General features: G+C 33.0%; 3 protein-coding genes across 3 annotated transcripts; 1 reads left to right on the top strand and 2 right to left on the bottom strand.

Moving 5' to 3' along the window:
- Positions 1 to 354: 354 nt before the first annotated feature.
- On the bottom strand, positions 355 to 13,649 carry LOC128192496 (centrosomal AT-AC splicing factor-like). The gene is made up of 9 exons (XM_052865217.1): positions 13,471 to 13,649; positions 5,274 to 5,437; positions 5,028 to 5,132; positions 4,556 to 4,622; positions 4,279 to 4,353; positions 2,451 to 2,579; positions 2,075 to 2,195; positions 1,413 to 1,545; positions 355 to 1,093 (listed from the first exon to the last, which is right to left on the bottom strand). The coding sequence occupies exons 1-9, from the start codon at positions 13,591 to 13,593 to the stop codon at positions 367 to 369; spliced, it is 1,644 nt and encodes a 547-aa protein (XP_052721177.1). The 5' UTR covers positions 13,594 to 13,649; the 3' UTR covers positions 355 to 366.
- A 22-nt stretch (positions 13,650 to 13,671) lies between these two features.
- LOC128192498 (G protein pathway suppressor 2-like) lies at positions 13,672 to 20,664 on the top strand. Its single transcript, XM_052865219.1, has 11 exons — positions 13,672 to 13,744; positions 14,493 to 14,624; positions 15,092 to 15,198; positions 15,858 to 15,982; positions 16,202 to 16,301; positions 16,567 to 16,702; positions 16,930 to 17,148; positions 17,942 to 18,045; positions 18,396 to 18,494; positions 18,666 to 18,746; positions 19,134 to 20,664. The coding sequence occupies exons 2-11, from the start codon at positions 14,528 to 14,530 to the stop codon at positions 19,200 to 19,202; spliced, it is 1,137 nt and encodes a 378-aa protein (XP_052721179.1). The 5' UTR covers positions 13,672 to 13,744; positions 14,493 to 14,527; the 3' UTR covers positions 19,203 to 20,664.
- A 1,325-nt stretch (positions 20,665 to 21,989) lies between these two features.
- LOC128191562 (uncharacterized) lies at positions 21,990 to 25,516 on the bottom strand. Its single transcript, XM_052863692.1, has 8 exons — positions 25,411 to 25,516; positions 24,381 to 24,725; positions 23,982 to 24,257; positions 23,568 to 23,867; positions 23,294 to 23,350; positions 23,075 to 23,137; positions 22,784 to 22,913; positions 21,990 to 22,257 (listed from the first exon to the last, which is right to left on the bottom strand). Exons 1-7 carry the CDS (start codon positions 25,459 to 25,461, stop codon positions 22,785 to 22,787), a joined length of 1,221 nt encoding a protein of 406 aa, XP_052719652.1. The 5' UTR covers positions 25,462 to 25,516; the 3' UTR covers positions 21,990 to 22,257; position 22,784.
- Between the last annotated feature and the right edge of the window lie 1,909 nt (positions 25,517 to 27,425).

The following is a 27,425-nucleotide window of genomic DNA, read 5'->3' as shown; positions in this document are numbered from 1 at the left end:
TTACCATTTTACCTCAATTATTGAACTGGCTTCTATAATTCAAAAACCTCGGCACTTCTTTTAATATGCAATTTGTTGATACTATGAGATTCATTTACTGCACGAGTGCTATTAGACCTTCTTTTATTTTGACAGATAACAACTTGCTGCTTTTTTTATATTGACACTTTTTTTCTTTAATGTATAACAATTTGTATGTTACTCAGCTTTACATATAATTTTTGTTTTATATAAACTTTGTTTTCTTTGTTCAATTTTTATACAATGTGTTCATGTTTTTAATAAAATTATAACATATAAATAGTGCTTGTAACAGTCTTTTTTTGAAACTGATAAGCAAACTAAGACACAGCTTTTGCTTGAGGTTTATTTCCACCTTGAGGTAGATGGAGGTGCTTTCGCCTCCAGAATGGGGGTAGGGATTACTGGAATATGACCCATTGAGTTCATCTCTGTTGATCCAATATCCTCACTTTTCCGTTTTCTAACATAAGGTTTGGCTGTTCTAGAGTGAGTCGACTGAACAGGCTGAGCTGAATAACTTGTAGACTGAGACCACTGATTCACTGAGTAAGTTGACTCGTTCATCACAGGTTGAACTGAGGGGTTCATAGAATGATTTAAATAACTCCCGGATTGATTTAGATGGTTCATGTTCAAATTACCTCCATAACTTTGTGACTGGGGTTGGTTCATACCTCTGTGTTCATACTGAGCTTGCCCCTGAGTCTGTGTATAACCTGAAGCTGTGCTTTCAGGTCTGTGTTTTTTCACGTAGGGTTTCACATTATTCCTTGGTACCACTGAAAAGTTTGTATCCACCTCCGATCCACTTTGGTGATGAAAAGGAAATGTTGAATTACTGTGGATCTGAGGATTGTCTGTTCTTACACCATTCTGAAAGCTGTGTTCATTCTCCTCAGCATTGGATTGAACTGACATATCACCATTCATCTTGCTTTCCACTCCATTCTGGATGTCATTTTCGCTACTGTATACACTAGAGGATGATGTGTCTCTATCACTAGATGGTGTGAAATTGCTAATGGTTGAACTTTTCTTTGTTGTTGAACTTATCCTCTGGAAATACTTTCTGTAAATGTAGTATTTGAATTACAGGATGATAATGTTGGCACAAATTTTTTAACAATATACATGTACTATTTAGCAGATAAAATTCAAATGCTAAAATAATAATTTTCATACTCATACACTTTTCTAAGAAGAATGTGTTACTCCTTGTCTTTTAATATAGTGCTTGATGTTTCAATGATAAAAAAATTTCAATTTCATTTATTTTTTAGCAGCTTTCAGAAAAGACCTTAATAAAACCTATATGTTGAAAATGGAACTCTCATTCTTCTGTTGATTATTACATTTTGATGCATTTTGAAACTTAATGAAAATCTTACTTTGATTGTTGTCTTCCTCCCTTACTCCAGACTCGCCCAAAGGATGGTAGCCAGGACTGGTCTGTGCTCTGCTGGTGATCAAACTTAGCACCCACCCTGTTGGCAGGAAGTTTCTTCTTTTTCTCCCTCTCCACTACAAGGACAGAGTTTGACTTGAGTCAAAGAATGTACATGTATATAAAAAGAATGAGTATTTAAAAAATCACACATGCTACAGTTTGGAAAATCTCTATATTATAAACTTCCAGCAATAAAAAAATTCCCACACAATGTAAACATGTATAATATTAACTTTGTTTGTACAGGGCTTTACTAATTACTTAGAATATATATTTACTCATCCAACAAAGGCAACCTAAAAGTTTGCTTGATGAAACATGACTGATCTTAAATGGATAGAGGAAAGCCTGGAGGAGGAGGAGGAGGAGGAGGAGGAGGAGGAGGAGGAGGAGGAGGAGGAGGAGGAGGAGGAGGAGGAGGAGGAGGAGGAGGAGGAGGAGGAGGAGGAGTGTGTCCTTATTTTGTTTTGACCTCATATATTTTGTGATCTGAACAAGCCAAATATCAGTAAGTGGCTAGATTTAAAATGATGATGAGGATCCATTCACTGACAATTATCTGTTTAATGATGGAAAACAGATTAAGGGGGCAGATGTACTTACAATGTGCTTTATACGAGTCAATGGTAGGACCTATCTCACCGCTGGTTGTCTCCTCCTCCGAGGACAACAGCCAAGGTGGAGGAGCTCCTGAGTGAACATTGCCCTCATTCCTATTATAAATCTGTAATACAAAGAGCATTTCATTACTTACCTAATTAAAAGCCATCTTCATGGGAGAAGTGAATAATTTAATTTAACATATGCTTTATTTACTGGTACCGTTATTTCACTATGAAAAAATCTTGAATATGAAAATTTGATATTTAAAATAACTCAAAAATACAAGTTTATGTACTAGAATTTCTGTATGACTGGCACTCATTCCTCTCCCTTAATGTACAATACAGATACATGTATTACAGAACACAATACTCACGTGACTCCCAATGAAAGTCAAGCCATCGCCTTTGGCAAGCATGGTGGCCTTTTTTTCGATAATGGTTCCAGGACTTATGTAGTTTGGGATATTCATTCTCTGAGATGATGGATTCTCAATTGTCTGCGGCTGTATTATTGTTCAGGAATAAAGTATAGTCGAACCAATCAAATGGAACGCAAATGACACATCATCATAATTAGAGCTATGCAGCTATTGTTAATCTACCAATGCATGTACATGTACAAGCAGATCTCTAGGAAGGGGAGTTGTTGTTGTTGTGACATGTAAATGTTGAAGATTGCAAGAAAAAAAGAGAAGCAGTTTTAAAACATGTCTACTTCTCTCCTTACAACTACATGTATTACTTTGCTGACTCCCAGTTATGCCAGTTAAATTTACTTATTCTTGGAACATGTACTAGTAATTCAGTGATTATAATATCATAATATACTAGCAATTATGACACTGGTCACCTGAATTGACAAAACTTTACCAAAATGAGAAAACAAACTGGCAGCTCAACAGTAAATGAAAACTGTTGATTATTTTTTACTCTTGAACTGAGAAGCCTTTATAAGGTAGAAATCAAAATGCTGAAGGTTTCTGTATCAAGCCTCTGTAATTGTGGTTAACATCAAATTGCTCTCTCAAAACACAATCAAATATTCATCTAAATAATAACAAATGAATGCATAGCTCTGATTATGACAAACAGATGAATGTTGATGACACATCTTTTGTTTATGGTTAAATGAAGTTACCTCCATTTGAATTAACATAAAATTTCAAAAATATCTTTCAGTTGAAACTTTTCTAGCCTTTCAGTCACAGCTTGGAAAAACAATGCATTAACAAATGTTTTTACCACACTGAATGTGAAAACATTCACCAAAATGGTTGGTTAATACAAGTATATGCAGTTTAAAGCTTGTACTGCTGCGATATATTTTTAGTGTATGCTTTACACACAATGAAGTCAAATTCTAAACTGTATTGGTAGGAGATACCTCTTTTGATTTTATTTACTGGTAAATGCTTATATTTACATCTACCGAGTATTAAACCCTCTATTTCTTATAGAAACTTTAGTTAACCATCCAGCTCTATGGAAACTAACAGGACTGATATTTTCACATCCGTTTATCGATCAGTCATTGCCTTCTGCGACCTCAGAAAAATCATGGACTGCATGAAGTAATCATGATGTTTTCAGACTCAAATTCCCATAAGAGACAATTTGGCTGTTTCTTTATTCTAACATACTGATGTACATTAACAGTTATTTAGTTAATTTAACTTAACTTACTTTTTACAATTAATTTATAAATTTGTAATAAGAAAGATGTAAATATAAACAATAAAATACTTTTTTTGAGGATTAATGCGGGTTATGAAGATGGCAATCATTGAAGAAAAAATTTACATGACCCGCTAATGCAGGTTATGTATTTTTTTCTGCAATGTCCCCACCTTCATATCCCGCATGAATCACCAAAGGAAGCATTTTATTGTTTAAATGAAGATAGAGGTTGTCATGGATGCTGACATATTACATTTTATGTTGTTTTCTTTTTTTTTGGATTGTTAGAAAGAAAGAAAATATCTGCTTTTACATGAACCAGAATATTCCCTTCCAAATCTAACAGAAGACTAGTGTAAAATGTTAAATCTATTACTTCTATGCATCATCATTCTCGTAAAAACTTAAAAATATGGAATAACAGGATATTAAATTAAACAATATAGTAAACAAGTATAAAACTGATAATGAAAAACAAGGCCAATAGCTGGCAGTTTTGGATACGTTGATTCAGGCCCCACACACCTTCAGCGTCGAGAAGTGGTGAGACTGCACCACTTGATTCCTCAGAGCGTCAGTCTGTCGGATCATCTCTGCTGACTGGAAGATATAAAAAATTTATAAGAAAATGTTTCCATTGACATTTGTAAATAATGCATGCATTTTAAAATTTATAAAGCTAAAACTTATTTGATTCTAATGAGGAGATCATTTACAGGTAGCTATAATTTAATTAATAATTAATTATAATTAACTAATAACTGCTATCTTCATAGGTAGATTGAGCTAATACGGTAAATACCTTTTCCAATTCCTCTCTGTTGCCAGAATCATACTCTTTAGCTTGGATTGCAACTTTCTCTTTAAACCTACAAGTGTTATAATCATCAATACTCAGTTATTTCATTATTCATCAATACAATGTACATAAACAGTTGCTCCTCATCAATATAAACGTGTTTCAGATATTAAGTCCCTGCTTTATGAAAACAAAATATCTTATAAAAGTGTCATACTCATTTCCCCACAATATTCTGTTGAAAAATGAGATTAAAAATACAATCAAATAGGTAGTTTAAAAACTGACAATGCCAAAACAGATCTCATCAGAGTAGTATGTCATTTTAATTTATTCTTCTTCATCACACCCTGCTTGTAAATAATTTATCTAACTCATATTAAATTTTGATAATAAAAAATTGTAATTGTGAAAAACTGAATAGGGTTCTCAATTGTTAATTAAAACAAAAATGCTGGATGGTGTCTCTATTTACTTTTTTAGTTCCTCCTCTAGCATGTGGAATAAATCTGGATGTCTCTTGGTCTCATCCACTTTATTCTCGTAAAAGAAGTTGTACATTTTTCTTTTATGTTCATAACTGCAAAGACATATCAAACAATGACTGTATATGCATGTAAATGCATTGGGTACAAGGGCATGCTGCCTATATAAATAAATATATTTGAAATCGGCGAGCCTGTAACAAAACACACATATTAGTATTTATGCTATAAAATACCTTGCAATGTGTTCAATAAGACCACCATATTTTACAGTACAAGTGTCTAGCTCCATGTGTTTCAATTCCTCCTCCACACAGAAATGGCACCAAAATTTGGCTCCTCTTTCAAATTGTGCATTATGAATCTGAGGAGATTTTAAAGTACTCCTAGCTTCAGTGACCTGCATATAAAAAAGTGAAATTTAGAATGAATCAATTTTTCTCCTGTGCACTTGTTTCACTGCCAACCAAGATGAAATTTATTCACTGTTCTTGAAAAAACATATACATGTACTTAATTATTAAAACTAGAAGGATATAAAACAATATAGCAAGCTAGGAAGTAATGTATAGTAATCTTAATCTTAATTTGTATTGAACACTCAATTCTTTTTTTTCTCTGCATGATAACAGTATCCCCATGAAGTTTTATAATCTATGCATGAATTTAAAGACACAGTTAGATACAATATTCTAAAATTAATATAAAAATTTACGAGAGGTTTAAAAATGGCGCTAGGACAGGTACCAGGTGCGTGACGTGCTCAGGCAAAAAGGACACAGTACCGGTGTATTAGTGACTTTTTTCGGACAATTTTTACCTCGGTAGAATTGTTATGATTCATAAAACATAATTTGTATTTATTTCATATCAAAGATTTATGCCTTTGGATTTTTTTCTGGATTTAAAAATATCGATCTCTCAGTCCCGGGAGTAGTGTTCTAAAAGTGCGGATCGTATTATTGTGCCAATTCAGTGTGACGATTGACTATTCCTATGAACACTCTGGATAATTTTGTGAAAAAAAATGTCAACACCACAGACCAGAGCCAACACAAAAAAGACTGACAAAACGGGTTCTGAAAAAACTCCAGAAAAGATTCCAGAAAAAAATAAAGAAAACATGTCCGAGGTAAGCAGATCTCTACGCATCATACAAAGTGATCTCGCCGAGGTCAAAACAGAATTAAAAAAAACAATCACAGATGATAAGCTAGAGTCTCTTGTGTCTTCCATCGTTAAGAAAATTATAGAACAGAATAACAAAGAGATAGAAAATAAAATAAAGGAAGAAACAAATAAAAGATGTTTGGTACTGGAAAAGCAGTACAACGCAAAGATAGACAATATGAAAAATGATATTGAAAAACTGGAACAGAATGTCGAAACTCTTACAGAAAAGCTAGTTGATTCAAACAAAGAAGTGCGTGAATTGAAACAAGTCTTGCAAAAAACAGAACACATTTCGAAGGAAGCCATGAGACTAGCCAATCAAAATGAGCAGTATTCTAGAAAACACAACTTCAAAATTATGGGTTTAACCGAAAATGATAATGAAAACACATGGAAACTCGTACAAGACTTTCTGAAAACAAATATCAATCGCGAAATTATAGCCGCTCACAGAATCCCCGGCAAAAGAGGAAAGCCTCGACCAATAATAGTCAAGTTGCTAAACACAAACTCCAAGTCAAAAGTCATGAGAAAAAGATCAGAGATTAGAAAAAGAGGACAAGGAATCAAATTGGTGGACGATGTTACCAGACCAAACTCGGAGCTCATCACCACTCTAATCAACCACGATGATATAGCGTCCGCTTGGTATTTTAACGGATCGGTATTTGGGAAGTTGAAGAGCAATGAGCGTCGTGTGAAATTCGATATCTTCGATGAAATTGATGAAAAAGTGAAATTTTTCATGAAGTGATTCATATACCAGTGTCTTCTACTTGTGTTTGGCGTTTTTTCTTTTTTCCGAATTCAGTCGCTGTGTACGTTCATACATTTCCGGAACTTCATGAAGCCGTTCGGGTTCTACAAACTTTTTCCGGAATTTCGTGTGCCGTTCGTCCATAAACTTTCCTATACATGTTTCCTAGTGGACTTCCGGTGTCGTGTTATTTGCATGAACTTCAGTACTCGGTACTTTTTGGTAGTTTTCTACTAAGTTAGTGTCATTTAAGATCATTTTTCTGTTTTATTTACGCTTTTTTTTCTCTTTAGTTTCTGTTTTGTATGAATGAGTAGTATGAATGTAAACCTAGATTTGATTTTTGACCATGGTTGATACAATTAAGATCGCAACTGTAAATTGTCAAGGACTTGGCACTCCATCTAAGAGACTGGATGTTTTGAACTTTTATAAATCTAAGGGCTACTCAATTATATGTCTTCAGGACACACATTTCACTCCAGAACTAGAAACTTGTGTTGAAACTCAATGGGGATATAAATGTGTTTTTAATTCTTTCTGCTCTAGTTCAAGGGGGGTTGCTGTTCTTTTCAATAACAATTTTGAACTTCAATTACATAAAGAAAAAAAAGATGATGAAGGCAACTTGTTAGCATTGGATTTGAGTATCGATAATAATAGAATCACTTTAGTCAATATCTATGGGCCTAACTCAGATTGTCCAGATTTTTATGATAAAGTACGAGAATGTTTTTTGGAACTTGATAATGATTTTTTTATTTTATGTGGTGATTTTAACATAGCCCTCAATCAAACTCTTGACACCCATAATTACTCTCATGTAAATAATCCCAAAGCCAGAGAAAAGCTACTAGAGATTATGAGTGACTTGGGTTTGATTGACTATTATAGAATCCTTAATCCCGACAAAAAAATCTTTACATGGAGAAGAAAAACCCCATTTAAACAAGGGCGTCTTGATTACATCCTTATTTCAGAAAATCTTTCAAATATTACTGAAACTGTTTCAATCAAATCAGGCTATAGATCAGATCACTCTGTTGTTGTTTATGAACTTAAATTTAATTCTTTTGTGCGAGGAAAAGGCTTATGGAAATTTAATAATAATTTACTTCATGATAAAATATATGTTGAAAAAGTTAAAAAACTTATTGTGTCTGTTAAAGATCAATATAATAACTCTATTGATGAGTCTGCCTTTTTAGACATCCTTCTCATGGAAATCAGAGGAATAACTATTTCCTATTCATCATACAGAAAGAGAGAAAATGATAAAATTGAAAAACAATTAATTTCTGATATTAATGAATTAGAAAATAGCACTGATTTTGACTTTTCATTGTTAGAAGAAAAACAAGCAACTCTAGAAACTTTAAGAAAAGAAAAATTGCGAGGACATTTCATACGTTCTCGGGCGAAGTGGATTGACGAGGGTGAAAAACCTACAAAATATTTTTGTCATTTAGAATCCCGGAATTTTCTCAATAAAATTATTAAAAAAGTGTTTGTTTCAGAAGAAAAGATTTTATATAAACAATCAGAAATTATGGAAGAGGTTAAGTCCTTCTATGAGAAGTTGTTTAAAAATTCAGACTCAGAGCTTGTAGATATAGATATACAGTCTGTTGTCCAGCCTTTAGACATACCAAAATTAGACAATATAACAGCTGACTTTCTAGATAGAGATATTAGTGAGAGAGAAATTTTAAATGTTTTAAAGGGTATGAAAAATAACAAGTCTCCAGGGAGTGATGGTTTTTCAGCTGAATTTTTTAAATTTTTCTGGAATGATCTAAAAATATACATTACAAGCGCTATTAATCATATCTTTGTGCATGGTCAGTTGCCAGTGTCCCAGAGACTAGGAATCATATCATGTCTGCCAAAAGGGGATAAACCCAGGCAATTTTTAAAAAACTGGAGACCTATTACTTTACTTAATGTTTTATACAAGCTAATATCTGGATGCATCAGTTATAGAATAAAATCCACCTTAGACCTACTTATTTCAAATACACAAACAGGTTTCATACAGGGCAGATATATTGGAGAAAACACTAGATTTATATATGATCTAATGTCTTACACAGAAATTAATAATTTGCCTGGTTTACTTATGCTTATTGATTTTGAAAAGGCTTTTGACTCGGTATCATGGTCTTTTCTTTATAAGGTGCTGCACTTTTTTGGATTTGGAAACAATATTATAAAATGGGTAAAAATTTTAAATACAAATTTTAAAGCTTCAATCCTTCAAAGCGGCTTTCTATCGCAGCAGTTTGAAATACAGAGAGGTTGTCGTCAGGGTGATCCCGTAGCCCCATATCTTTTTATTCTCTGTGCAGAAATCTTAGCTATACTTATAAAACAAAATAAGGATATAAGAGGTATTTTTGTCTATGATAGGGAACACAAAATTTCCCAATATGCTGATGATACGTCACTTATCCTTGATGGTTCAGCTTCATCCTTGTTTAATGCTCTTGAAACTTTAGAATTATTCTCAAAAATTTCTGGTCTGCAAGTTAATAGCTCAAAAACTTAAATTGTATGATTTGGATCAAAAAAATTATCTTCTGAAGTTTTCCATCATTCTAGATGGAAACTAGATTGGGGGGCCACTGAATTTGTACTATTAGGTATTCATTTTTCAGTGGACTTAGAAAAAATTCCAGATTTAAATTATGACATTCAAATTCCCAAAATTATTGCTTTGATTCAACAATGGGAAAGAAGAATTCTTACTCCCATTGGAAGAATTACAGTACTTAAGAGTCTTATTGTACCTAAATTAAACCATTTACTCATTTCCCTACCGAATCCTAAGAAAGATACAATTACATTTTTGAATAATGAGTTTTTTAGATTTGTTTGGAAATCCAAGTGTGACAAAGTCAAACGTTCAATTGTGACCCAAAACTTTTGCACTGGAGGTTTGAAAATGTTAAATTTTAAAAATTTTATAATTTCGCTTAAATGTTCTTGGATCAAAAGAGTGGTGCAAGGGGGACAATCATGGATGAGCATTTTTAAAGCTATCTTTGGTGACATAGGGGTTGGTTTTTTAGAGTTTGGTGATAATTTTATTAAAAAATTTTATAGAACAATGCAATAATATATTTTGGAGAGATGTCTTTGATGCTTGGCTTAATGTTATGAACGTACACTCTAACCAAATTTCTGATTCTAACAATAATATAATATTTTCTCCAATATGGCATAACTCAAACATCAAAGTAGAGAAGAAGTCTATGTTTTATAAAGAATGGTACAAAAAAGGTTTAAAAATTGTTAAAGACTTTTTACATGATGATGGGTCATTTTTATATAAAATCTGAAATTGAAAAAAGATTTCATTTGAACAAAGTATGTTTTATGCAATATAACAGCATAATTAGTGCTGTTCGAAAGTTTGTTAAAGACTCAAATTTTTCAAAGGAGAACTATGTCAATTTTGTTGGTCCTTTTCTACCCTTTTACTGTGTTGAATTACTTTTGTACAAGAAATGCACTAAACCTATTTATAATTTAATCAATACAAATGTCCAATGTATTATTCCAAACTCAATCATTCGATGGAATTCAAAAATTGTCATGAGAGGCTACTCCGAACTAATTTTACAGGATATTTTCAAAGTATGTTTCAAAGTTACAACAGATACTACTGTACAGTGGCTACAATATAGAACTCTACATAGAATTCTTCCTGTAAAATCGTATCTAAAAAAGATAAAAATAGTTGATAATGATATATGTTCTTTTTGTAATAATGAAGTTGAAACTATTGAACATGTATTCACATCCTGTTCCTTTGCTTTAGATTTATGGAGTAGTTTAAGTATGCATATATATCATGCTGTTTCAAAAAGAGTTGGCTTTAATGAGTATAACATATTATTTGGAGAGACTCCTCCTTCTAATTCTAACTTAGTCATCAACTTTTTGATCCTGTATACTAAACAATATATTTTTCAATGTCTGTACAACAAAAAAGTTCCAATATTTGCAGGTCTACTATGTCACTTAAACTTTAGATATGAAATAGAAAAATGTGTTGCTATAAGAAACTCTTCTTATGATAAACATAATGATAGATGGTTTGAATGGAAAAATCTTTTTCTTAATATTTAACTTCAAGAGCTTTATTCATTTCAGTTTATGCAAAATTGTATCAACTTGAATAGTTTTCAAAAATTATGAGATCATGACTTGTATGTATGTGTGTATGAATGTGTTATATGTACAGTGTATTATAAAATGAAAAACTGCAAAAAAAAAAAAAAAAAAAAAAAAAAAAAATATAAAAATTTACACTGAAGGCTGTCTGCTCAGTTGATCTCAATCCACATTATGGTGCCATTATATTAGTAAACAAACATCACTCAACAAATTCTGTCAAGGTGTCAAAGCTCCATTCAGTTACAAGTTCAAAGGAAGATAAAAACGACCAGTTGCAGAAAAATTACAGTTTTATCCTAGCTTTTCATGAAGTTTCGGAATTTGAATTGCAATTTGTTTTTTTACCGAATCAGAAAACTTCTTTTCCAGCAAGATTCAAAAGGGCAAAGTGTAAGGACTTCCATCTTGAATCATAATTTTCATGTTTCTAGGGTTAAATTTGCAATCTCTGAAATAGTCATTATTCTCACATATAGCACTGTTATGTAATGGTGAAGCTTCATAGAGGGTAAATTCACGGGCCCAAAAGGGTCTGCGAGATTTGCCCTCTAATGGCACTATAATAAGATTTTACTTTCATCAGAGACATATATACATTATACAAATATTGACTGGGGTTGAGGGCAACATTGATTATATTAGCCCCCGAGGGACGAAATATTGCCCGACGCGAAGCGGAGGGCAATATTTTCGTCCCAAGGGGGCTAATATAATCAATGTTGCCCGAAAACACAGTCAACATTTGTTTTGTTATATGAAGAAACAAACCAAAATTTAAGAAAGTAATTGAAAACTGATCGCTGTAATTTTCTCAGCTCAACAAAGAATTCACGAATTCAATTTTGTCGAAGTTCATTTCCAAAATATCCTCTGCATCAAACGGTCACTGGTGATATTCCGCCGACCGTAAGAATTAACATACAGATGTTCTACCTGATTTTACTTCACAGTAATTCGCAAATCCTTATATCCGTTATGATAGCAAACCGTCGCATTGCGCGTCCGTTATTTACTTGCCTTGACTGACTCTCTATTATGACGTCACCTTGTTTTGGAGTCGCGAAGAGTTATTTACGTCATCGTTTACGAATCCACAAATCAGAGGCGAATATTTGAAATAGAGGGAATGTTCTCTAGATATTATTCCTAACCGGTCAATATCAAAAAAATATTGACCGGTCAATATTTTTCGGACGAGCTAATATTACAATTATTGACTATTCGTCTATATAGAGTTATATAGTGAGAATTTACTACTGAATATAACAAATTATTATATGTTATATATGTCTCTGCTTTCATGTCTTTCACATTTCAATAAATTTATAAAAGTTATCCATGGCATAAATATGAGTTGAGTTGCGAAAATAAACCATTAAAAACAAAGTAAGTTTCTATTTTCCTTATTTATAAGTAAATAGTTACCGAAATTACTGACCCGCTGTGAAAAAATAACCAAATGTAGAGTTGATAAAAACAAACATTACCAAGTAGCCAATCTCTGTAAAACTCACGGGCCCTGGAAGTTATTGTAAATATATTGCATGTGCATGTATAAAAAAGTAAGGGTAGGACACTCTTTTTGGGGCGAAATCGGGTTTGACGAAGTCTGGGCGTTCCTCAAACGAAATTTCGCGATAAATCGTTCAAGTTTACTTTACTTACGACATATGTATACATTCGTTCCGCTCCAATGCTGTTACGTCGAAGAAAAAGGTGTTTTTATACATCCAAGTGCCTAAGAATTTCGCTAGACTGGTTTACATCCGGTTTAATCGCAGTGAATCGAAAGATAAGTTCTGATTGGTTAATAATAAAATAAATCTGCTCGTCAATAAGGTGGCGAAACTGATAACAATTTATGGTGAGTATGTATCAAATGTTTGAAAGGAGTTATGCATATAGATACTGGGTAGTTTGGCCTTTCAACAATGAAATGCGAGAATAATGAAGAAGATTGACAAATATCGATAAGAAATTAAAGAATTTATTTCATTATTGACCAATCAGAACTTACCTTTCAATTTACCTTTCGATTCACTGCGATTAAACCGGATGTAAACCAGTCTAGCGAAATTCTTAGGCACTTGGATGTATAAAAACACCTTTTTCTTCGACGTAACAGCATTGGAGCGGAACGAATGTATACATATGTCGTAAGTAAAGTATACTTGAACGATTTATCGCGAAATTTCGTTTGAGGAACGCCCAGACTTCGTCAAACCCGATTTCGCCCCAAAAAGAGTGTCCTACCCTTACTTTTTTATACATGCACATGCAATATATTTACAATAACTTCCAGGGCCCGTGGTAAAACTTACCTTTCTTAAATACTTTTCCAATATATTATTGACTACATTTTGGTGTCTGATAGAATAAATATGTTTCCTCTTCTTCTTGTGATTAATACGACACAGTTGACAAAATTGAAACTGAGTAAACATTGCAAAAATTTTGTGTTTAAGATTTCTTAATTCTTTTCTTAAAAAAATTTGCTCTGTTCCGCCATCTTGTTAAGTAAATATCTATCTTCAAAAACAGAAGAGCTCCAATCTAAACCACCATTACGCATAGAAAAATTAAAGTGTATTTTCGGTAAATATTAATATCTTTCTCTCTTTGACATGCTGTGTATCTAAATGTTATATATCGTTTTTAAAAATAGAAATATAATCAATTGCATACTTTATATATATCAACACTTTTGTGCGTTAATTCTCTGTCTCAACATTGTATTGATTTGTTTGCCAAATACTGATATGTTTTTGTTTATTACTTCCATTTTCTTTATGTATCGGGATCAACAACGATTAATTAAGTAAATAATTAATAGCCAAAAATTAATATATGCATGCTATAAAGTCGAGCACCAGGGTATCGCAATGAAAGCTCTATTTTGCAGTTACTTTCGCGCTCCTTAATGTAGAAGATGAAAAAAATCAAGACTCCCTTACCAGATTATAAATTGCATCATATACGTCCCTGGTTTTATGTCCAAACTGCCATTTTGAGATTATACCCGCAGAGATTATTTCAGCTCTGCTAAATATTTTGAGTGATACCGTCCAATTTATGATATGTCCATCCAAATCTTTACCAAGATTACATTGGGGTGGTTTTGCCTAGATTAATTTACTGGCTACCCATACGTTTGCCTACATGTTATTTGTTGAATGTTGATTACTATTATTTTGCCAGTTGACTTGTGATTGCAGTTTGTAGTGCATATCTTAATTATTGACATTGTACCCTTTTTAAGGAATATGCATGCATTTTAGACGAAGGCTGATTACCTATTAAACATCATGATTCATTGAAAAATAATTAAATTTTTTTATTTTAGGTGCCTGCGCATATCATAAATAGAAGTACATAGCCATGCCAGGAGCATTGATAGACAGGCCAAAGATGACAAAGACGATGTACCAGGCCTTGAAAAGGCACATCATGAAGGAGAGAGAAAGGAAAAAACAAGGTATTGTATGTTTGCAGATGGAAAGAAGAAGACATTGCAGGCAATGTTTCAAACACAAGCCCCAAAGCCCCCAAAATTTATAGCTATAAAAACAATCTAATTAATAAGCAATCCACAAGTGATGATCGAACTGCCAGGCATTGCTAATGAGTATGCACAATATATTTTTGTATGTATCAGTATTGAGATTATATACTCTCATATAAATCTGTTCATGTATAAATATTATGCATATCCATGAGCATGCAAACTCTCAGCACCAAATGGAGAGAATAGAGTGAATCTGAAAGACCTGCTCAGTAATTTATATTGGGAGTTTCAAGGGCAGTCCATATTTCTTAACCAGAATTATATCTTTGTGACAATTGAGTGATAATGTGTAATAGTGTGTAGTTATAGTTTCAAAATGAATATAATTGTGCATTTAAACAGTTTCCTAATCTTTAAAATTTTATTCTAAAAATCAGAACAAGAACAAGACGCCATGATGATGGAAAGAATAAAGAAGGAAGAAGAGATGAGAAAGAAGAAGGAACAGGAAGACAGTTTAACTCTAGAACAAACAAAAGAGCAGGTAAACTGAATTTTTATGGTTTATATATTCATGTGTTTTAGAAATGTAGTTCATTTTCATTATGAATACCGTATATCCACCTCTTTTGCATGAGTCGCAAAAAATATGCGATAATGGGGAAAATGTGTAACTTTTTTTTATTTTTATTTGCGGCAATCATTTTTTTGCGATTTAAAGAGTTTCTTTTCTTTTATCAAACAATACTGGATAATTTTTGCTTATTGAATATTTTGCGATATATAAAAGTGATCACAAAAAAGGCGATAAATTTGATCATCACGAAAATTACTGCATGGACATACGGTATTAATTTTGATAGTTGTGGTTTGTTGTTGACTTAATACCTCAAGATAAAATTTTTTAGAACAAACTCGGATGTAGAACATATTGTTCTTTGACATTTGATATTGAATAATATGCTGAAAAATTTCAGTTGTGATACAGAGGGTTCCACTCAATCTGATATAATAATAAATTATTTTGATTATGGATATATATGACCGTAAAATAAATACTGTTATTTATGTACAATGCAAATTTTTTCTAAAGGTATAAACCAGAAAAAAATATTACATGTCAGTTATATATGCAAAAAAATGTGAGTGATATATTTCTGCATTGTCTGTTTTAAACTTTATCTGAATTTTATTCATTTGAAGATTGCTCAGCTTGACAAGAAGATGGAGGACCTAAAAGCAGAAAAACATGATTTGTTCTCCCAGCTAAAGAAAGTTCTGCATCAAGAAGATGAAACTCGCAAAAAGGCTCAGCTGAAGGAACAAAGGTATTAATTCAGTTTTACTCAGAGACGTACCTGTACCCAGTTGCCTTAAGAAGTGAAATTGGAAAGTCAAGGATTTCCTTCCTTTGAACAGTTTCACTTGAAAATTAATGTTTACATGTGTTTGTAATTGTAAAAGATTCATCCTTTTTCCCATAAAGAGATTATGAGACCTTTTCATGGTGTATTAATAAAAATTCTTGATACTTTTATCTGTTTCAGTGAGCTGCAGATCATGCAGCACAGCACAGTGCTAGGGCTGCCTCATGCCATGACGGGCCGACCCATATTATACAGACCCCCACAGCCCCAAATGGTACAGGTAAGCTTGAGATCTTGGTGGTGATTTCAGGAACTTTACTCTCTAGAGATTAGAATGTGAATTTTGTGAAATTAAATCAGTAAAAGATGTGTATGTCAATACCAATGGCAAATTGAATTTAAACTTGAATTTCTTCTTAACTGTAAATTAAAAAAAATATATTGGGACCCAAATCTTTTTGTTGATATTTAAAAAACAAATAAACAAATCTCAAAATTTGAAAGGTTAATATTTTTTCTAAAGGATTATGTACATGTATTTGTAGCAAGTCAGTCTGAAGAGGGGAAGGAGTCCTTCTCCCCCGCCAACTCAGCCATACCAGTATAACAACAAAATGATGGCAGCTTCTCTCCCAGTGGAGAAACCCCACCCCTACACCCACACCTCCCAGCCAGATTATAGTAAGTTCTCTCTCTCTCTCTCTCTCTCTCTCTCTCTCTCTCTCTCTCTCTCAATTCAAATATCTTTGTTCCTTTAAATTTTTTGCATGCTATAAAAAAAAACCCCAAATCCTCATCAAAAAGCAAAATTTTTTTGATATTTAGTTAAATTTTGAATACCGGTTAGTAAAATGAAATTTCGATACACATTTGGTATTTCATGTGACTGAAAACAATTTGTTTTACAGAACAACAGTCCAATTTCCCCCAGAGTCAGGCGGGTCCTGGCTACCCCACCCAGTCGAGTCACGCTTTCCAGCAGGCAGGGTATGTCCCAAGCAAGTCCCCTGTCAAGTACAACCCGGGGAGTCAGTCTGCATTCTCCTCCTATTCTAATCCCTACGCACATCAGCAGACCAAACAGCTCCAGGAATCGGGGTTCCCAGCATACAGAATGCAGCAGCCAGGTATTTATTTTTAAATAGTTGTTTTTTTGGTATTTTTAATGGCAGTTGGCAGAATTTTATGGTTTAATCAACTTTCATTGATTACCAATTTTCATGAATTTCATTGTTGAGCAGCAAAATTTTTAAATCCTGATTGAAGTGCAAATTTCTTATACCTAGTTGTATTGATAAGATCATTCTCCATTAATTTGTGCATTCTTGATATTGTAATTTTCATTGATGCCCATGGATGAAACTACAGTTATGAGTATATATATGTACACTAGCTACTGCAAAGTGCAAACTAACTTTTATTTATATGTACACAGTGACAAAGAACCATTACTGGTATTCTTGTACTTCTTAATTGCAATGGTTTTTCATCAGAGTGTTAACTATTAAATGAATAATACAAATTGAAATCATAGTAATGAAACCTCAATCATGAAAAATTAAAGACATTTAGAGCAAACATGCTTATTAAAGTTAAGTGATTTTCATTCACTGTGGGTTAAAACATATTGTGAAGCTAAAGAATATAACGAATAACGATTATAACGAAGCAAAATTGCTCGTCCTTGGCACTCCATTATAACTTTGTTTTACTGTACAGTGTACTTGTTAAATAAAGAAACTCACTGATAAATATTGATTTAGAGCATGCTGATTGTTCATAAATGTTATCTTGAAAACCAACAAGCAACTTTATACAAATCATAAGTATAGCATCACGTAATTCTTTTGACTATAAGTAAAGTGGAAATGATTACGAAATTGATTTAAACACTGAACGTGCTTTAATTTGTAATGACAGGATACATCACCACACAGCATGGCTCAAGCATCCCCCTACAGAAACAGTTGGAACATGCCAATCAACAGTCTGGTTTTAACGAGGAAAAATACAAATTACAACAGGTAGGTCATCTACCCAGTCAAACAAGTCTGTCCCAACATGTTTGTAGTCTGACATTCTAAACAGCAAGACATGCACGACGGTTGAGATTTTTCAAATATATTGATATTAATTTTTTAAATGAATTTTGAACCACTGTCCAGATAAGTTTTGAGAGGGATTTTTTTGGTATTTAGATGTGTAATTATTATAAGGAGACAAAACTAGCTATCAAGAACTAAACAAACTGAAAATTTTATTTAATAAAAAAAAAAGAGATCTGCCTAGGTATTAAATCGAACTTGTTCACCATCCCACCTACTTTCGGTTTCATGTAATTGTACTTTCGTTTTATTATATCATCCTATTATAGCAAAATTCAGCCATCAGAGGGGTTGCTCCATTGCCAGGACAGCAGTCCATGATGCACCAACCACTGCAAATTCAGCAACAGCAGCAGCAACCATCTAAGGTAGTCCATGATAACACTGTTTTTATTGTTAATTAAATTTCTTTGTTCAGCTTCATACTTGGTTCTAATTTGGATGATTTATCATAGATTAGAATTTGGTTTGATTTTTTGTGTATATCTTATGCTTTTTAATGCGCTCCTGAAGAAATTTCATGGCTTTTCATTTTTCAGGGCAGTATTGTAACAGGTTACTCTGCGAGAGGACAGACCCCTATTTCCACCAGCCAGTACCAACCGCAACCTAGTAATCAGGTAACGAATTGGCCCATCACAGTATGTTGTAGACTATGATATCAGCCTTTCATTTGTATAGAGACTCGGACATTGTTGGAACCCATGAGTTCTCTATTGTAATGGATGAATAGAATCAAAATATACTCAATATACATAATCGAAACCTATGGGATTTTCTATCCGTTACACGGCTTATGAAACACAAGCTGCTTTGTTACAACAAAGTACTGCATCGCTAAACAGCTCAGAAGCACTGCATGCTTTGTATGCAAAACTGTGTGGGTTCCTATGATGACACTCAGATACAATACTGTGAATTTTTTTTCAGTATGTTGTAATTTTGTTTTTCATGTTACACATATCAAACAAGATAGTTTCGATGTTTTATACATTCTCTTTCTGTAGCCAAATTTTACTGCCCAGTCCCGACCCCAGCATCACATGAGTGGTCAGCACCCAGGCAGATATTTCTGAGAGGTCAAGGTCATTCTGGAGTCATCTTTATTTTCCTGTACAGGTCCCTGTAGTGTGGAGAGAATACAGGCCAATGCATCACTTGTACTGTTAACCAGCTCTGCCCAAACAGTACATTGTTTATACTGTGTACGGGTACTTACAATGTATATGTAAATCAGCGTGTACTGTTATACAGTATACGGTAAATGAAGAATCAATGTGTTTTCCCACTGGTTAGTGACAACTTGGTTACAAACTGAGAATGTATTCCTGAAAATTGTGCTTGAAGAGCTTTCTCCTCATTAAAATACATGGTAAAAGTTTTAATTTTTGGGCGCTTTTTCTCGAAAATATCTTTCTGCAACATTCAAATTGTCTATCTCTAGTTGAATGCAAATAGATGTATATAAGAAACAGCCTTTTAGTTTGTATTCTTCTATTTTATAGACTGAAATAGAAAATATTATTTGTGTAAATGTTGTAACTTGTTTAAAACAATCAATGTTTTCTTATGATATTTGAACTTTTCTAATTGGGATGGGAGGGGACATGTAGTATTTTACTATACAAATCAAGAGTGAAATTCCATATCTACTTACATTTAGTTGGTCATAATTAATCAAGAAAATTTACATACTTTGTATGTTGATTGTTAAATAGTTACAATTTTTGTAATTCGTTTGTTCCCATTTCTATTTTTTATATTGAATTAGTTTTTCTCTGGAGCTTAACGGATCTTGTGTAATATATATTTGATTGGGGTTTTTTTTTATAGTGGCATGTTACCATATAATTATTTCTTTTTATAAAACATTCACTCATGTAAACAATACATACATTTTGTCAGTTATCCTATCAAGAGATACCTTTAATTCAGTAACTTACCATTTTTTTATTTATGGTAAGTTAAAAAAATATATTTTTTGATGAGGAAGAAAAATGACATTGTTTTAATGAATATGGCAGGTCCATACGATTACCAATTAATGAAGAAAAAACCTAACACATTTTGTAAAATATTTAGTTGGTGGTTTTTTTTTGGGGGGGGTAATTTTTTTGATTTTGTAACTATCTTTGTAATTCCCTCTTTTTTTGGAAAAATGGTTAGAAAATCAGTTGTTGTGTGATGTCAGCAATGGTTTTATGTTCTGTTTTCCACCTGGAAAAGTACACTCTTTTTTTTCATGAAATCCAGTTTGTCAGACAGTTGTTTTTTTTTCTTATTAAGAATCTTCTTTGTTGCGGGAGACAGCGCTAGCTCAATCATGCACATTTCTTTAAATTTACCACCTAATTTTTTGTTGTCCATGATTAGGAAGTTTGATTTGTAGTGAGATGTCAGAAGTTCAGGGGAAACATAACAAAAAAATTATGTACATGTATGTAAGTATATGTTTTTGATGTCTTTAGTGCTGGATATGAAATATTGAATTCCTTAAATATGCTATTGTAATGTCGAATAAAAAATATTTAAAAAGCCTCTTTTTGTGTGTGCAACTTAATTTACATATGAAGTACAATGCATATTTGAGCAGTGTGATGCTGCTTTTAATGGTCCATATGGAATGGTGAACTCAAGAGAGTAACACGAGTTATGGGTTTTCGTCAATAAACTGATTATACATGTACGTAAATTATCTCTTTCAAACTCTCTTAAAGAACTATAAATTTGGCCCCCATAATTCGCCATTTTTTAAGTGTTTCGGGTACAATTAAAAGCTAAATTATTTTTTAGAAGAGTTGATATAGAATATATTTTTCATATATTTATTTGATTTATTTGCACTCACTGGCAGTATATGACGTCAGAAGTGACGCTATTTTTAGAATTCAATCAAAATCAGTCAAAAATCAACATTTTTCTTATCTTTTTACGAATGGGAAACATAGAGCACATGCTTGAACAAGATAAAAAAAATTTGTCATTTACTATAGTATTAGTCTTGGCTAGATACATCTCTGATTAAAATATTTTGTTTGTTCAAGCATGCGCTCTATGTTTTCTGAAAGAAAAACTGCTTGAAAACAAGCTGTTTTATGCTAAAAATGCAAAAATGGCGGGAAAAGGTTGTCTTTACGATGTCATATTTCTATATTGTGGGCACTTGAATCAAAATGAATATTATTTAAACACATCACATATATATCTGAACTAAAAAATCAAAGAATTACAGTAAAATGATGTCATTTTAGGGGGCCATTTTAGGCCCATGTCATATATATAGTCCTTTTTCGTAAGTATGCAAGTTGTTGTTATTGTCAAATAACCCGTTTCATAGACAGCTAGAGAGCGAATATCTCTTAGGTTTTTTTTATTGTGAACAAAGGCTGTACCCAGATTTTCTCATACTAGTACATGTATATGAAAGTTAAAACAAGTATTTTTAAGTCTGGCGCCAGTTCATGCATTCCTTGCTTTTAACATATACATGTAGCTAAATTTTTTGATCGATCACTAAGTGATCCTGGCATAGTTAATCACAAAAGACATCATTCACCGATTTACTTGAATAGATCTAAACGTCTGTCTATATACACTGAAAACTGCTCTATAAAAAAGCCAAGAGATTTTCAGAGTAACAATTCGGCTGTTTACATATATCTGCAAGTCAAAATAGTAAGAACCGTTTTTATGCCATATTTTATAAATTAGGAAAATTAAGAGACGTGGTTTTATTTCTAATTTAATGTGCAAGTACTTTCATTCATAATAAAATCTCCAACAAAAAAATCGTATTCAATATTATCTAATTCTGAAGAGCAACAACTTTTGTAAAATTGAGGTTTTGTTGTATGGTACTCTAAAAAAAATTTTTAAAAACTGCTTATATTAACAATCGAAAATTCAAAATATAAAACAGTTATAAATATTAGATCTAACAAACAAAAAAAACACAGAAAAGTTTTACAACAAAATATCTATGAATGATCGGTTGACAAGTGAGAGTATATCAAAGATGTGAAATGGTTTTGGCACATGATCAAGATAATAAAAACAAGTCTGCATGTGCGAATATTGCACAGCTCTCGTTATCCTTCCACCTCGAAGAAGTTGCCGTATAGAAACTAAAACCTATAAAAGAAACAAAAACGTTAAAAACAAAAATTAAACACGTTAAAATAGGTATGGGACACCTGTCGATATTAATGTAGATTAAAGTACATTATAATTGAAATACTTCTTACAAATTTCAAATTTTACAATATTTAACCCAAAAATGGCTTTTAAAAATATTTGGAGAGGTAAAAATTGTAAAAGCCCGAGTGGGATTCGAACTCATGATTTACAGAATCGTAGTAAACCCTCAAACCCACTGCGATACGCTGTTAGGTGACAGTATTGGGAAAGAAACTATTTATATGGTTACATTTCTCTAATGATTTTATTGTTTATTTCGATAAACAATACGTCACAACACTGAAGTATCCCATACCACCTAAATGCAATGCAAGACCATTTTACCGATTTCAATATTTTCGCTCTAAAAAACGGATTTGTTTCGCGGGCATGTTTCGGACTCTTGGGCCTGATTGAGATTATTTTCGACATACTTGTTTAGATTTTTTCTGGGTTGGTTCTTAGATTATTGTGTGCCTACCTTAGGCTGCCAAGGATGACCCCGGCTGTCTAGTCAATGCCAATTGCTTAGGCGTCCATCTTGGTTCCTCGTACTGAAACAACTTCCATTTTCGGTTGTGACTGAATTTTACTCTCTCCAACCACTCGTGCTATAAGAAAGAGTAAACATACGAAAAACTATTTTCAGTAAGTCTATAAAAGGCACAAAATATAATCAGCCTTTTGAAAATGAGTAGCAATTATATGAAAAATGCTTATATGAGTTAGAGAAAAATTAAGATATTTCCCTGAAACTTTTTGCATAACTTACCAAGTGTGAAGGATACTTCATTTTATGAGCATGTTTAGAATCAATTGCCCGATTTCTGGCTTTCTGTAAAAAAAAAAAAATAATGAACAGATTGATATTTTTTTAAATGTATAATTTAAAAGGAAGAAATAAAGAGAAAGGCATTTTTTTTCCTCAGATGAAATGAGAAACACATTTCATCTCCGAGGTCGGAGGTAAAACGTTCCCTTCGAGTCTTACCCAGTCATCCAACTGTTTTTTCCAGTTGGCGATCAGTGAATTGTAGAGAGTCTGTCGCTGAAGACGACAAAGAAAAGTAGAAAAGAGTCAGATGAGAGAGAGAGAGAGAGAGAGAGAGAGAGAGTTTGTTTAAAGCTGCTCAATACATTGCATCTTTTGCATCAGCAAACTATTAGCAAAATATTAATATTTCAGTCAAATTATTACACTAAAGTTGACTATCAAACTTAATAGGGTGCATATTAAACATTGACTGTGATCATCTAGAGCTCACCTGAGACACTTCGGATATCCTCGGACGCTTAGCAACCAGAGTCTTGCGAGGCTGCAGAATGTCTTTATCAGTAACTGTTGAGATTTCACAATTACTTGTACTGAGTTTTACAGTCTTTTTTGGAATAAGTTCGTCCGAGTCATCAAATAATATAGTTCTTTTTCGAGCTCTCCTCCGAGAGGACCCTTTACAAGATGCATTCTCAGTACACGTGCTGGTCTGCGTACCCGTTACACCCTCAAAAGGAACTCGCCTTCGTGGCTCTCTTTTCTTTCGTCTGCTTGACCCAGTTCGGGGCAGCTGAAAATAATATTTTAGAGAATGATCGAGTATTGCCGACCAAGCACATTCAAGTTAAATAAGACATATATAATTATGTACTTTAAAATACGACTTGCGCAATCTTTGGCTCACCTGATAATTATCGTCTGGAGTGGTTTGCTCAGGGCTTGCTTGAGACTGTAAGGAGTTTGTCCTCAGATTTAGATCTAGTAGGATCTGTTCAAGTTTTGAGGGTTGTGGCCTGCCTTTAATAACGTTAACTGTAGTTGTGAATGCAGCACTGGAATTGGTGTGAACAGGAGAAGGGAGCGTGGACAAGGCAGTCTGAGCCAGCATTTGGAGACCGTCTTCTAAACTCGAGCAGGGCAAGGTCTGTTTGAAATGCTCCTCAATGGTACATCCTTGTACCTAAAATGAGGAACAATATTTGAGAAGATTATTTTTAAAAATCCATTTCATATAGCCTACATATATCATAAAAGAATAACCAAAGGACTAGACAACTTCAAAAATAGGCTGAAAAACACTAACCGATTTAGCACTGTGGTGTAGGTTTGTCTGCTCTCGTTCTGTTGGTGAAACTCTGGGCACCGTTCTAGGTTTGTATGGATATTTGCTGAGCAGGGACAGCTGACGATGAGGTTCCGCAGGTCCAGACACCTGATCACCTGCACCCTGTCTAGCTGTCATGTCACTGTATAGACAGGCCTGGGACTCGTTTACTGTGAACCCGTGCCCCGATTCCTCAGTCGAAGGTTGGTCCTTTACATAGGACAGGGCAGTCTGAGCCAGTATCGACAGATTGGCCAAGGACTGGGAACTATCGTCTACAGCTGACTGATAGCACGAATCCTCGATCTTTAACCTTTTTGAAGGCTGGAATATTACAAAACATCAACATATAAGAAAAAAAAATGTAAAACAAGAATTTTACTTTATTGGAGTTTGTTTGAATGCTCTGGTTGGGGTTTACTGTTTTATAGATTTACTGTGAAAATATAGGAATTTTTAAAATAAATACATGTGAATAAAATGGATAAATTAAAGACTATGTATGTTTCACTCCTTTTCTGTGTGCTTAATTTATAAATCCAGAGTTTTAATTTAAAAAAAACTGTTAATAAAATACCAAGAATTTTAATTTCATGACGGCAATGTTTGTTGTACTTTGTAAAAACTAGCTTAGCTCAAAATACATCGATTTTTTCTTTATCCGTGCATATTTATACTAACTGTGAAACAATTTGGATACTTTTATGCAATGTATTGTGTTTTTGCATCTTTTAATTTCCCGATTTTCTGAATCTCAGAGTTAATAAATGTCTTCCAAAATGTTTTTTTTAACAAAAATATTGTGTTCTAGTATGAGAAAATCACAATCCTTTGAACATTATTTTAAAATCAAATTGAAATAATCACAATAAAAAGCATAAACTCAAATTTTATTTTCTCCATCACTGCCTATCACCCACATCTTCCCGGTAAAAATCTTTTTTCACCAAAAAACTTATCCTTTTATGCAAAACTTTCCACAAAATGCATGACAAATTATGACATGTACCCTTATAAGTTCCTCTGTATCAACATCTGCTTCTGGATGTTTCGTTTTCATGGCGAAATTTCAGTTTTTGTTCGCTTGTCAAAAGATACGTCCGCTCTCAAAAGATGGCAACGTTACTATGATGCGGTTGCGTAAACACAGCGACCTATACGTTATCTCCCTTGACAACGTCGTGACGTGTATGATGCTGATGAGAGCGTGCGCATTCGGGTTTTTAGGGGTAACGTACAGCGTTGCACAAAAAAAAGTTTGACGGTATGGGTTGATGAATAAAGAAGTAGAAAGATTATTAATCACGAATAATGTGTAAACTGTCATGTTGTAAATGTTTAGTTAACTGCAAGGTGGTAGTAAAACGAAATTTACAATATGTAGAGTGCAGAAGGTGGAAAAGATTTGTTATCTTATTGTACTTTGAAAAATGAAATGGATCGCTATATACATGTGTATTCGATGCCATGTAATTTTCATATAATTTGTTTATTCTTGATATTCATATATTTTTCTACATTTTATGACAAATTTTATTCGGCGTAACTACACATGTACATGTACATGTATCTTACAGATATTTCACTTCGAAACAAACATTTTGAAACGTGAGCTGGCTATTGCAAACTACTTTGAATCATATTTTTGATCAGAGTATAACAAAAGTTCAAATGCCTAAACGCATGGGATGCAGATCGCTAGTTCAAATACACATAGTAATGCAAAGTGAAGTGACAAGAGGAAATTTTCACATGAAAATTGATATAACCCCACAAACAACAAATATCAAAGAGTTGAATATTTTAAATTAAATGAATATGAAAATTTGTCTTGTAGAAATTGGTTATCAAGAATCAAAGTTTTTTATTTTATTTTTTTTTTTATTTTAAGAAAAAAGGACAATATTAAAACTCCAGTAAGGATCAGTAAAAATCTAGAACATAGAACTGTCATCAATTTCGATCTGATTAAAATCAGATCCTCGATCCGCTCCATTTTGTTATTATAGCTACATTAAAAAATAGAGGCGCGGGTCGATGATCTAAATTTAATCAGATTGCAATCAATTATTAATCAAAACCACTCAGATTACTTTAAGTATTGAATATGAGTGGATAAAGATATGTTTTGAAATACACCAACAATACCTACAGTATATGTTTTTACAGAGATATCATCATTTGATTTTGGGGGATGAAGGGGTGATTAATACTTTTTAAAATATATTTCAGATTGATCACAAACAAAATTGAGAACATTACTTGCATACTTAATTTCAAAATTTCAAGGAGAGTTATCGAACATTAAAATTGGTAGAGTCGTAGCGCTGACGTGTAAATAAGTATATTACCCCCCCCCCCCCCCCCCCCCTATGAAATAGGAAATGATGATACACTATATATTTTGATAACTTTTGAAATCCTCATCCCTAAACCATATAATTTATTCTTGCTCTTTGTGTCATTGCGCATCAGATTGTATATAGGTTATGCCCCCTTGGAGACACCCTGACATTCTAGAACTAGAAATGATAATGAATTTTATCCTATTCATGTGTAGTGTTTGATTCATGTGGGTAGTTCCTGGCCTAATGATGACAGTCATTGAACTTGCATGTTTCCATATTCTTGTATACTATGTGAAAACTGACACTAGCTGGGTGTAAACATGCACATGCTTGATAACAGTAGTATGAGTTGAATGTACAAACGTGCACAATTATCCGTTAAAACACGCAGAAATGCAGCTCTTTGATAGAGTACTATTTCATTCAAGCATTGATGATTGTCCATACATTAACGCAATAAAAATATATCTTTTTAATATTGTCATAATTTTAATGGTTATTTAACTTATTTTGCGTTTTTATCATTGGTTGAGTAAAGTTTTGACCGTTAGATTTATATTATTTTGAAATTATATCATTAACGAACGGTTAGGAAGTTTGTCAAATGATAAAACTAATTATTATTTATGGTCGAGATTCTGATTACTGATGCCCCCTTTTATCATTAGTATATACT

Source organism: Crassostrea angulata, chromosome 7 (genome assembly GCF_025612915.1).
Source record: "Crassostrea angulata isolate pt1a10 chromosome 7, ASM2561291v2, whole genome shotgun sequence".
In the NCBI taxonomy this organism is placed as follows: Eukaryota; Metazoa; Mollusca; class Bivalvia; order Ostreida; family Ostreidae; genus Magallana; species Magallana angulata.
The sequence above is the reverse complement of the archived record's forward strand: the minus strand, read 5'-3'. Positions and strand labels throughout refer to the sequence as shown.

Bases quoted from the DNA above. Each gene is read 5' to 3' on its own strand.
- LOC128192496 (XM_052865217.1), bottom strand. From the start codon at position 13,593: ATGTTTACTCAGTTTCAATTTTGTCAACTGTGTCGTATTAATCACAAG. The intron at 5,438-13,470 runs GTAAGTTTTACC...TTTTATATGCAG, and splicing joins TGGAAAAGTATTTAAGAAAG to GTCACTGAAGCTAGGAGTAC. The intron at 5,133-5,273 runs GTATTTTATAGC...ATGTCTTTGCAG, and splicing joins CTTATTGAACACATTGCAAG to TTATGAACATAAAAGAAAAA.
- LOC128192498 (XM_052865219.1), top strand. From the start codon at position 14,528: ATGCCAGGAGCATTGATAGACAGGCCAAAGATGACAAAGACGATGTAC. The intron at 14,625-15,091 runs GTATTGTATGTT...TCTAAAAATCAG, and splicing joins GAGAGAAAGGAAAAAACAAG to AACAAGAACAAGACGCCATG. The intron at 18,495-18,665 runs GTAGTCCATGAT...TTCATTTTTCAG, and splicing joins AGCAGCAGCAACCATCTAAG to GGCAGTATTGTAACAGGTTA.
- LOC128191562 (XM_052863692.1), bottom strand. From the start codon at position 25,461: ATGAAAACGAAACATCCAGAAGCAGATGTTGATACAGAGGAACTTATA. The intron at 24,258-24,380 runs GTTAGTGTTTTT...TCCTCATTTTAG, and splicing joins TACACCACAGTGCTAAATCG to GTACAAGGATGTACCATTGA. The intron at 22,914-23,074 runs GTAAGTTATGCA...TCTTTCTTATAG, and splicing joins TGAAGTATCCTTCACACTTG to CACGAGTGGTTGGAGAGAGT.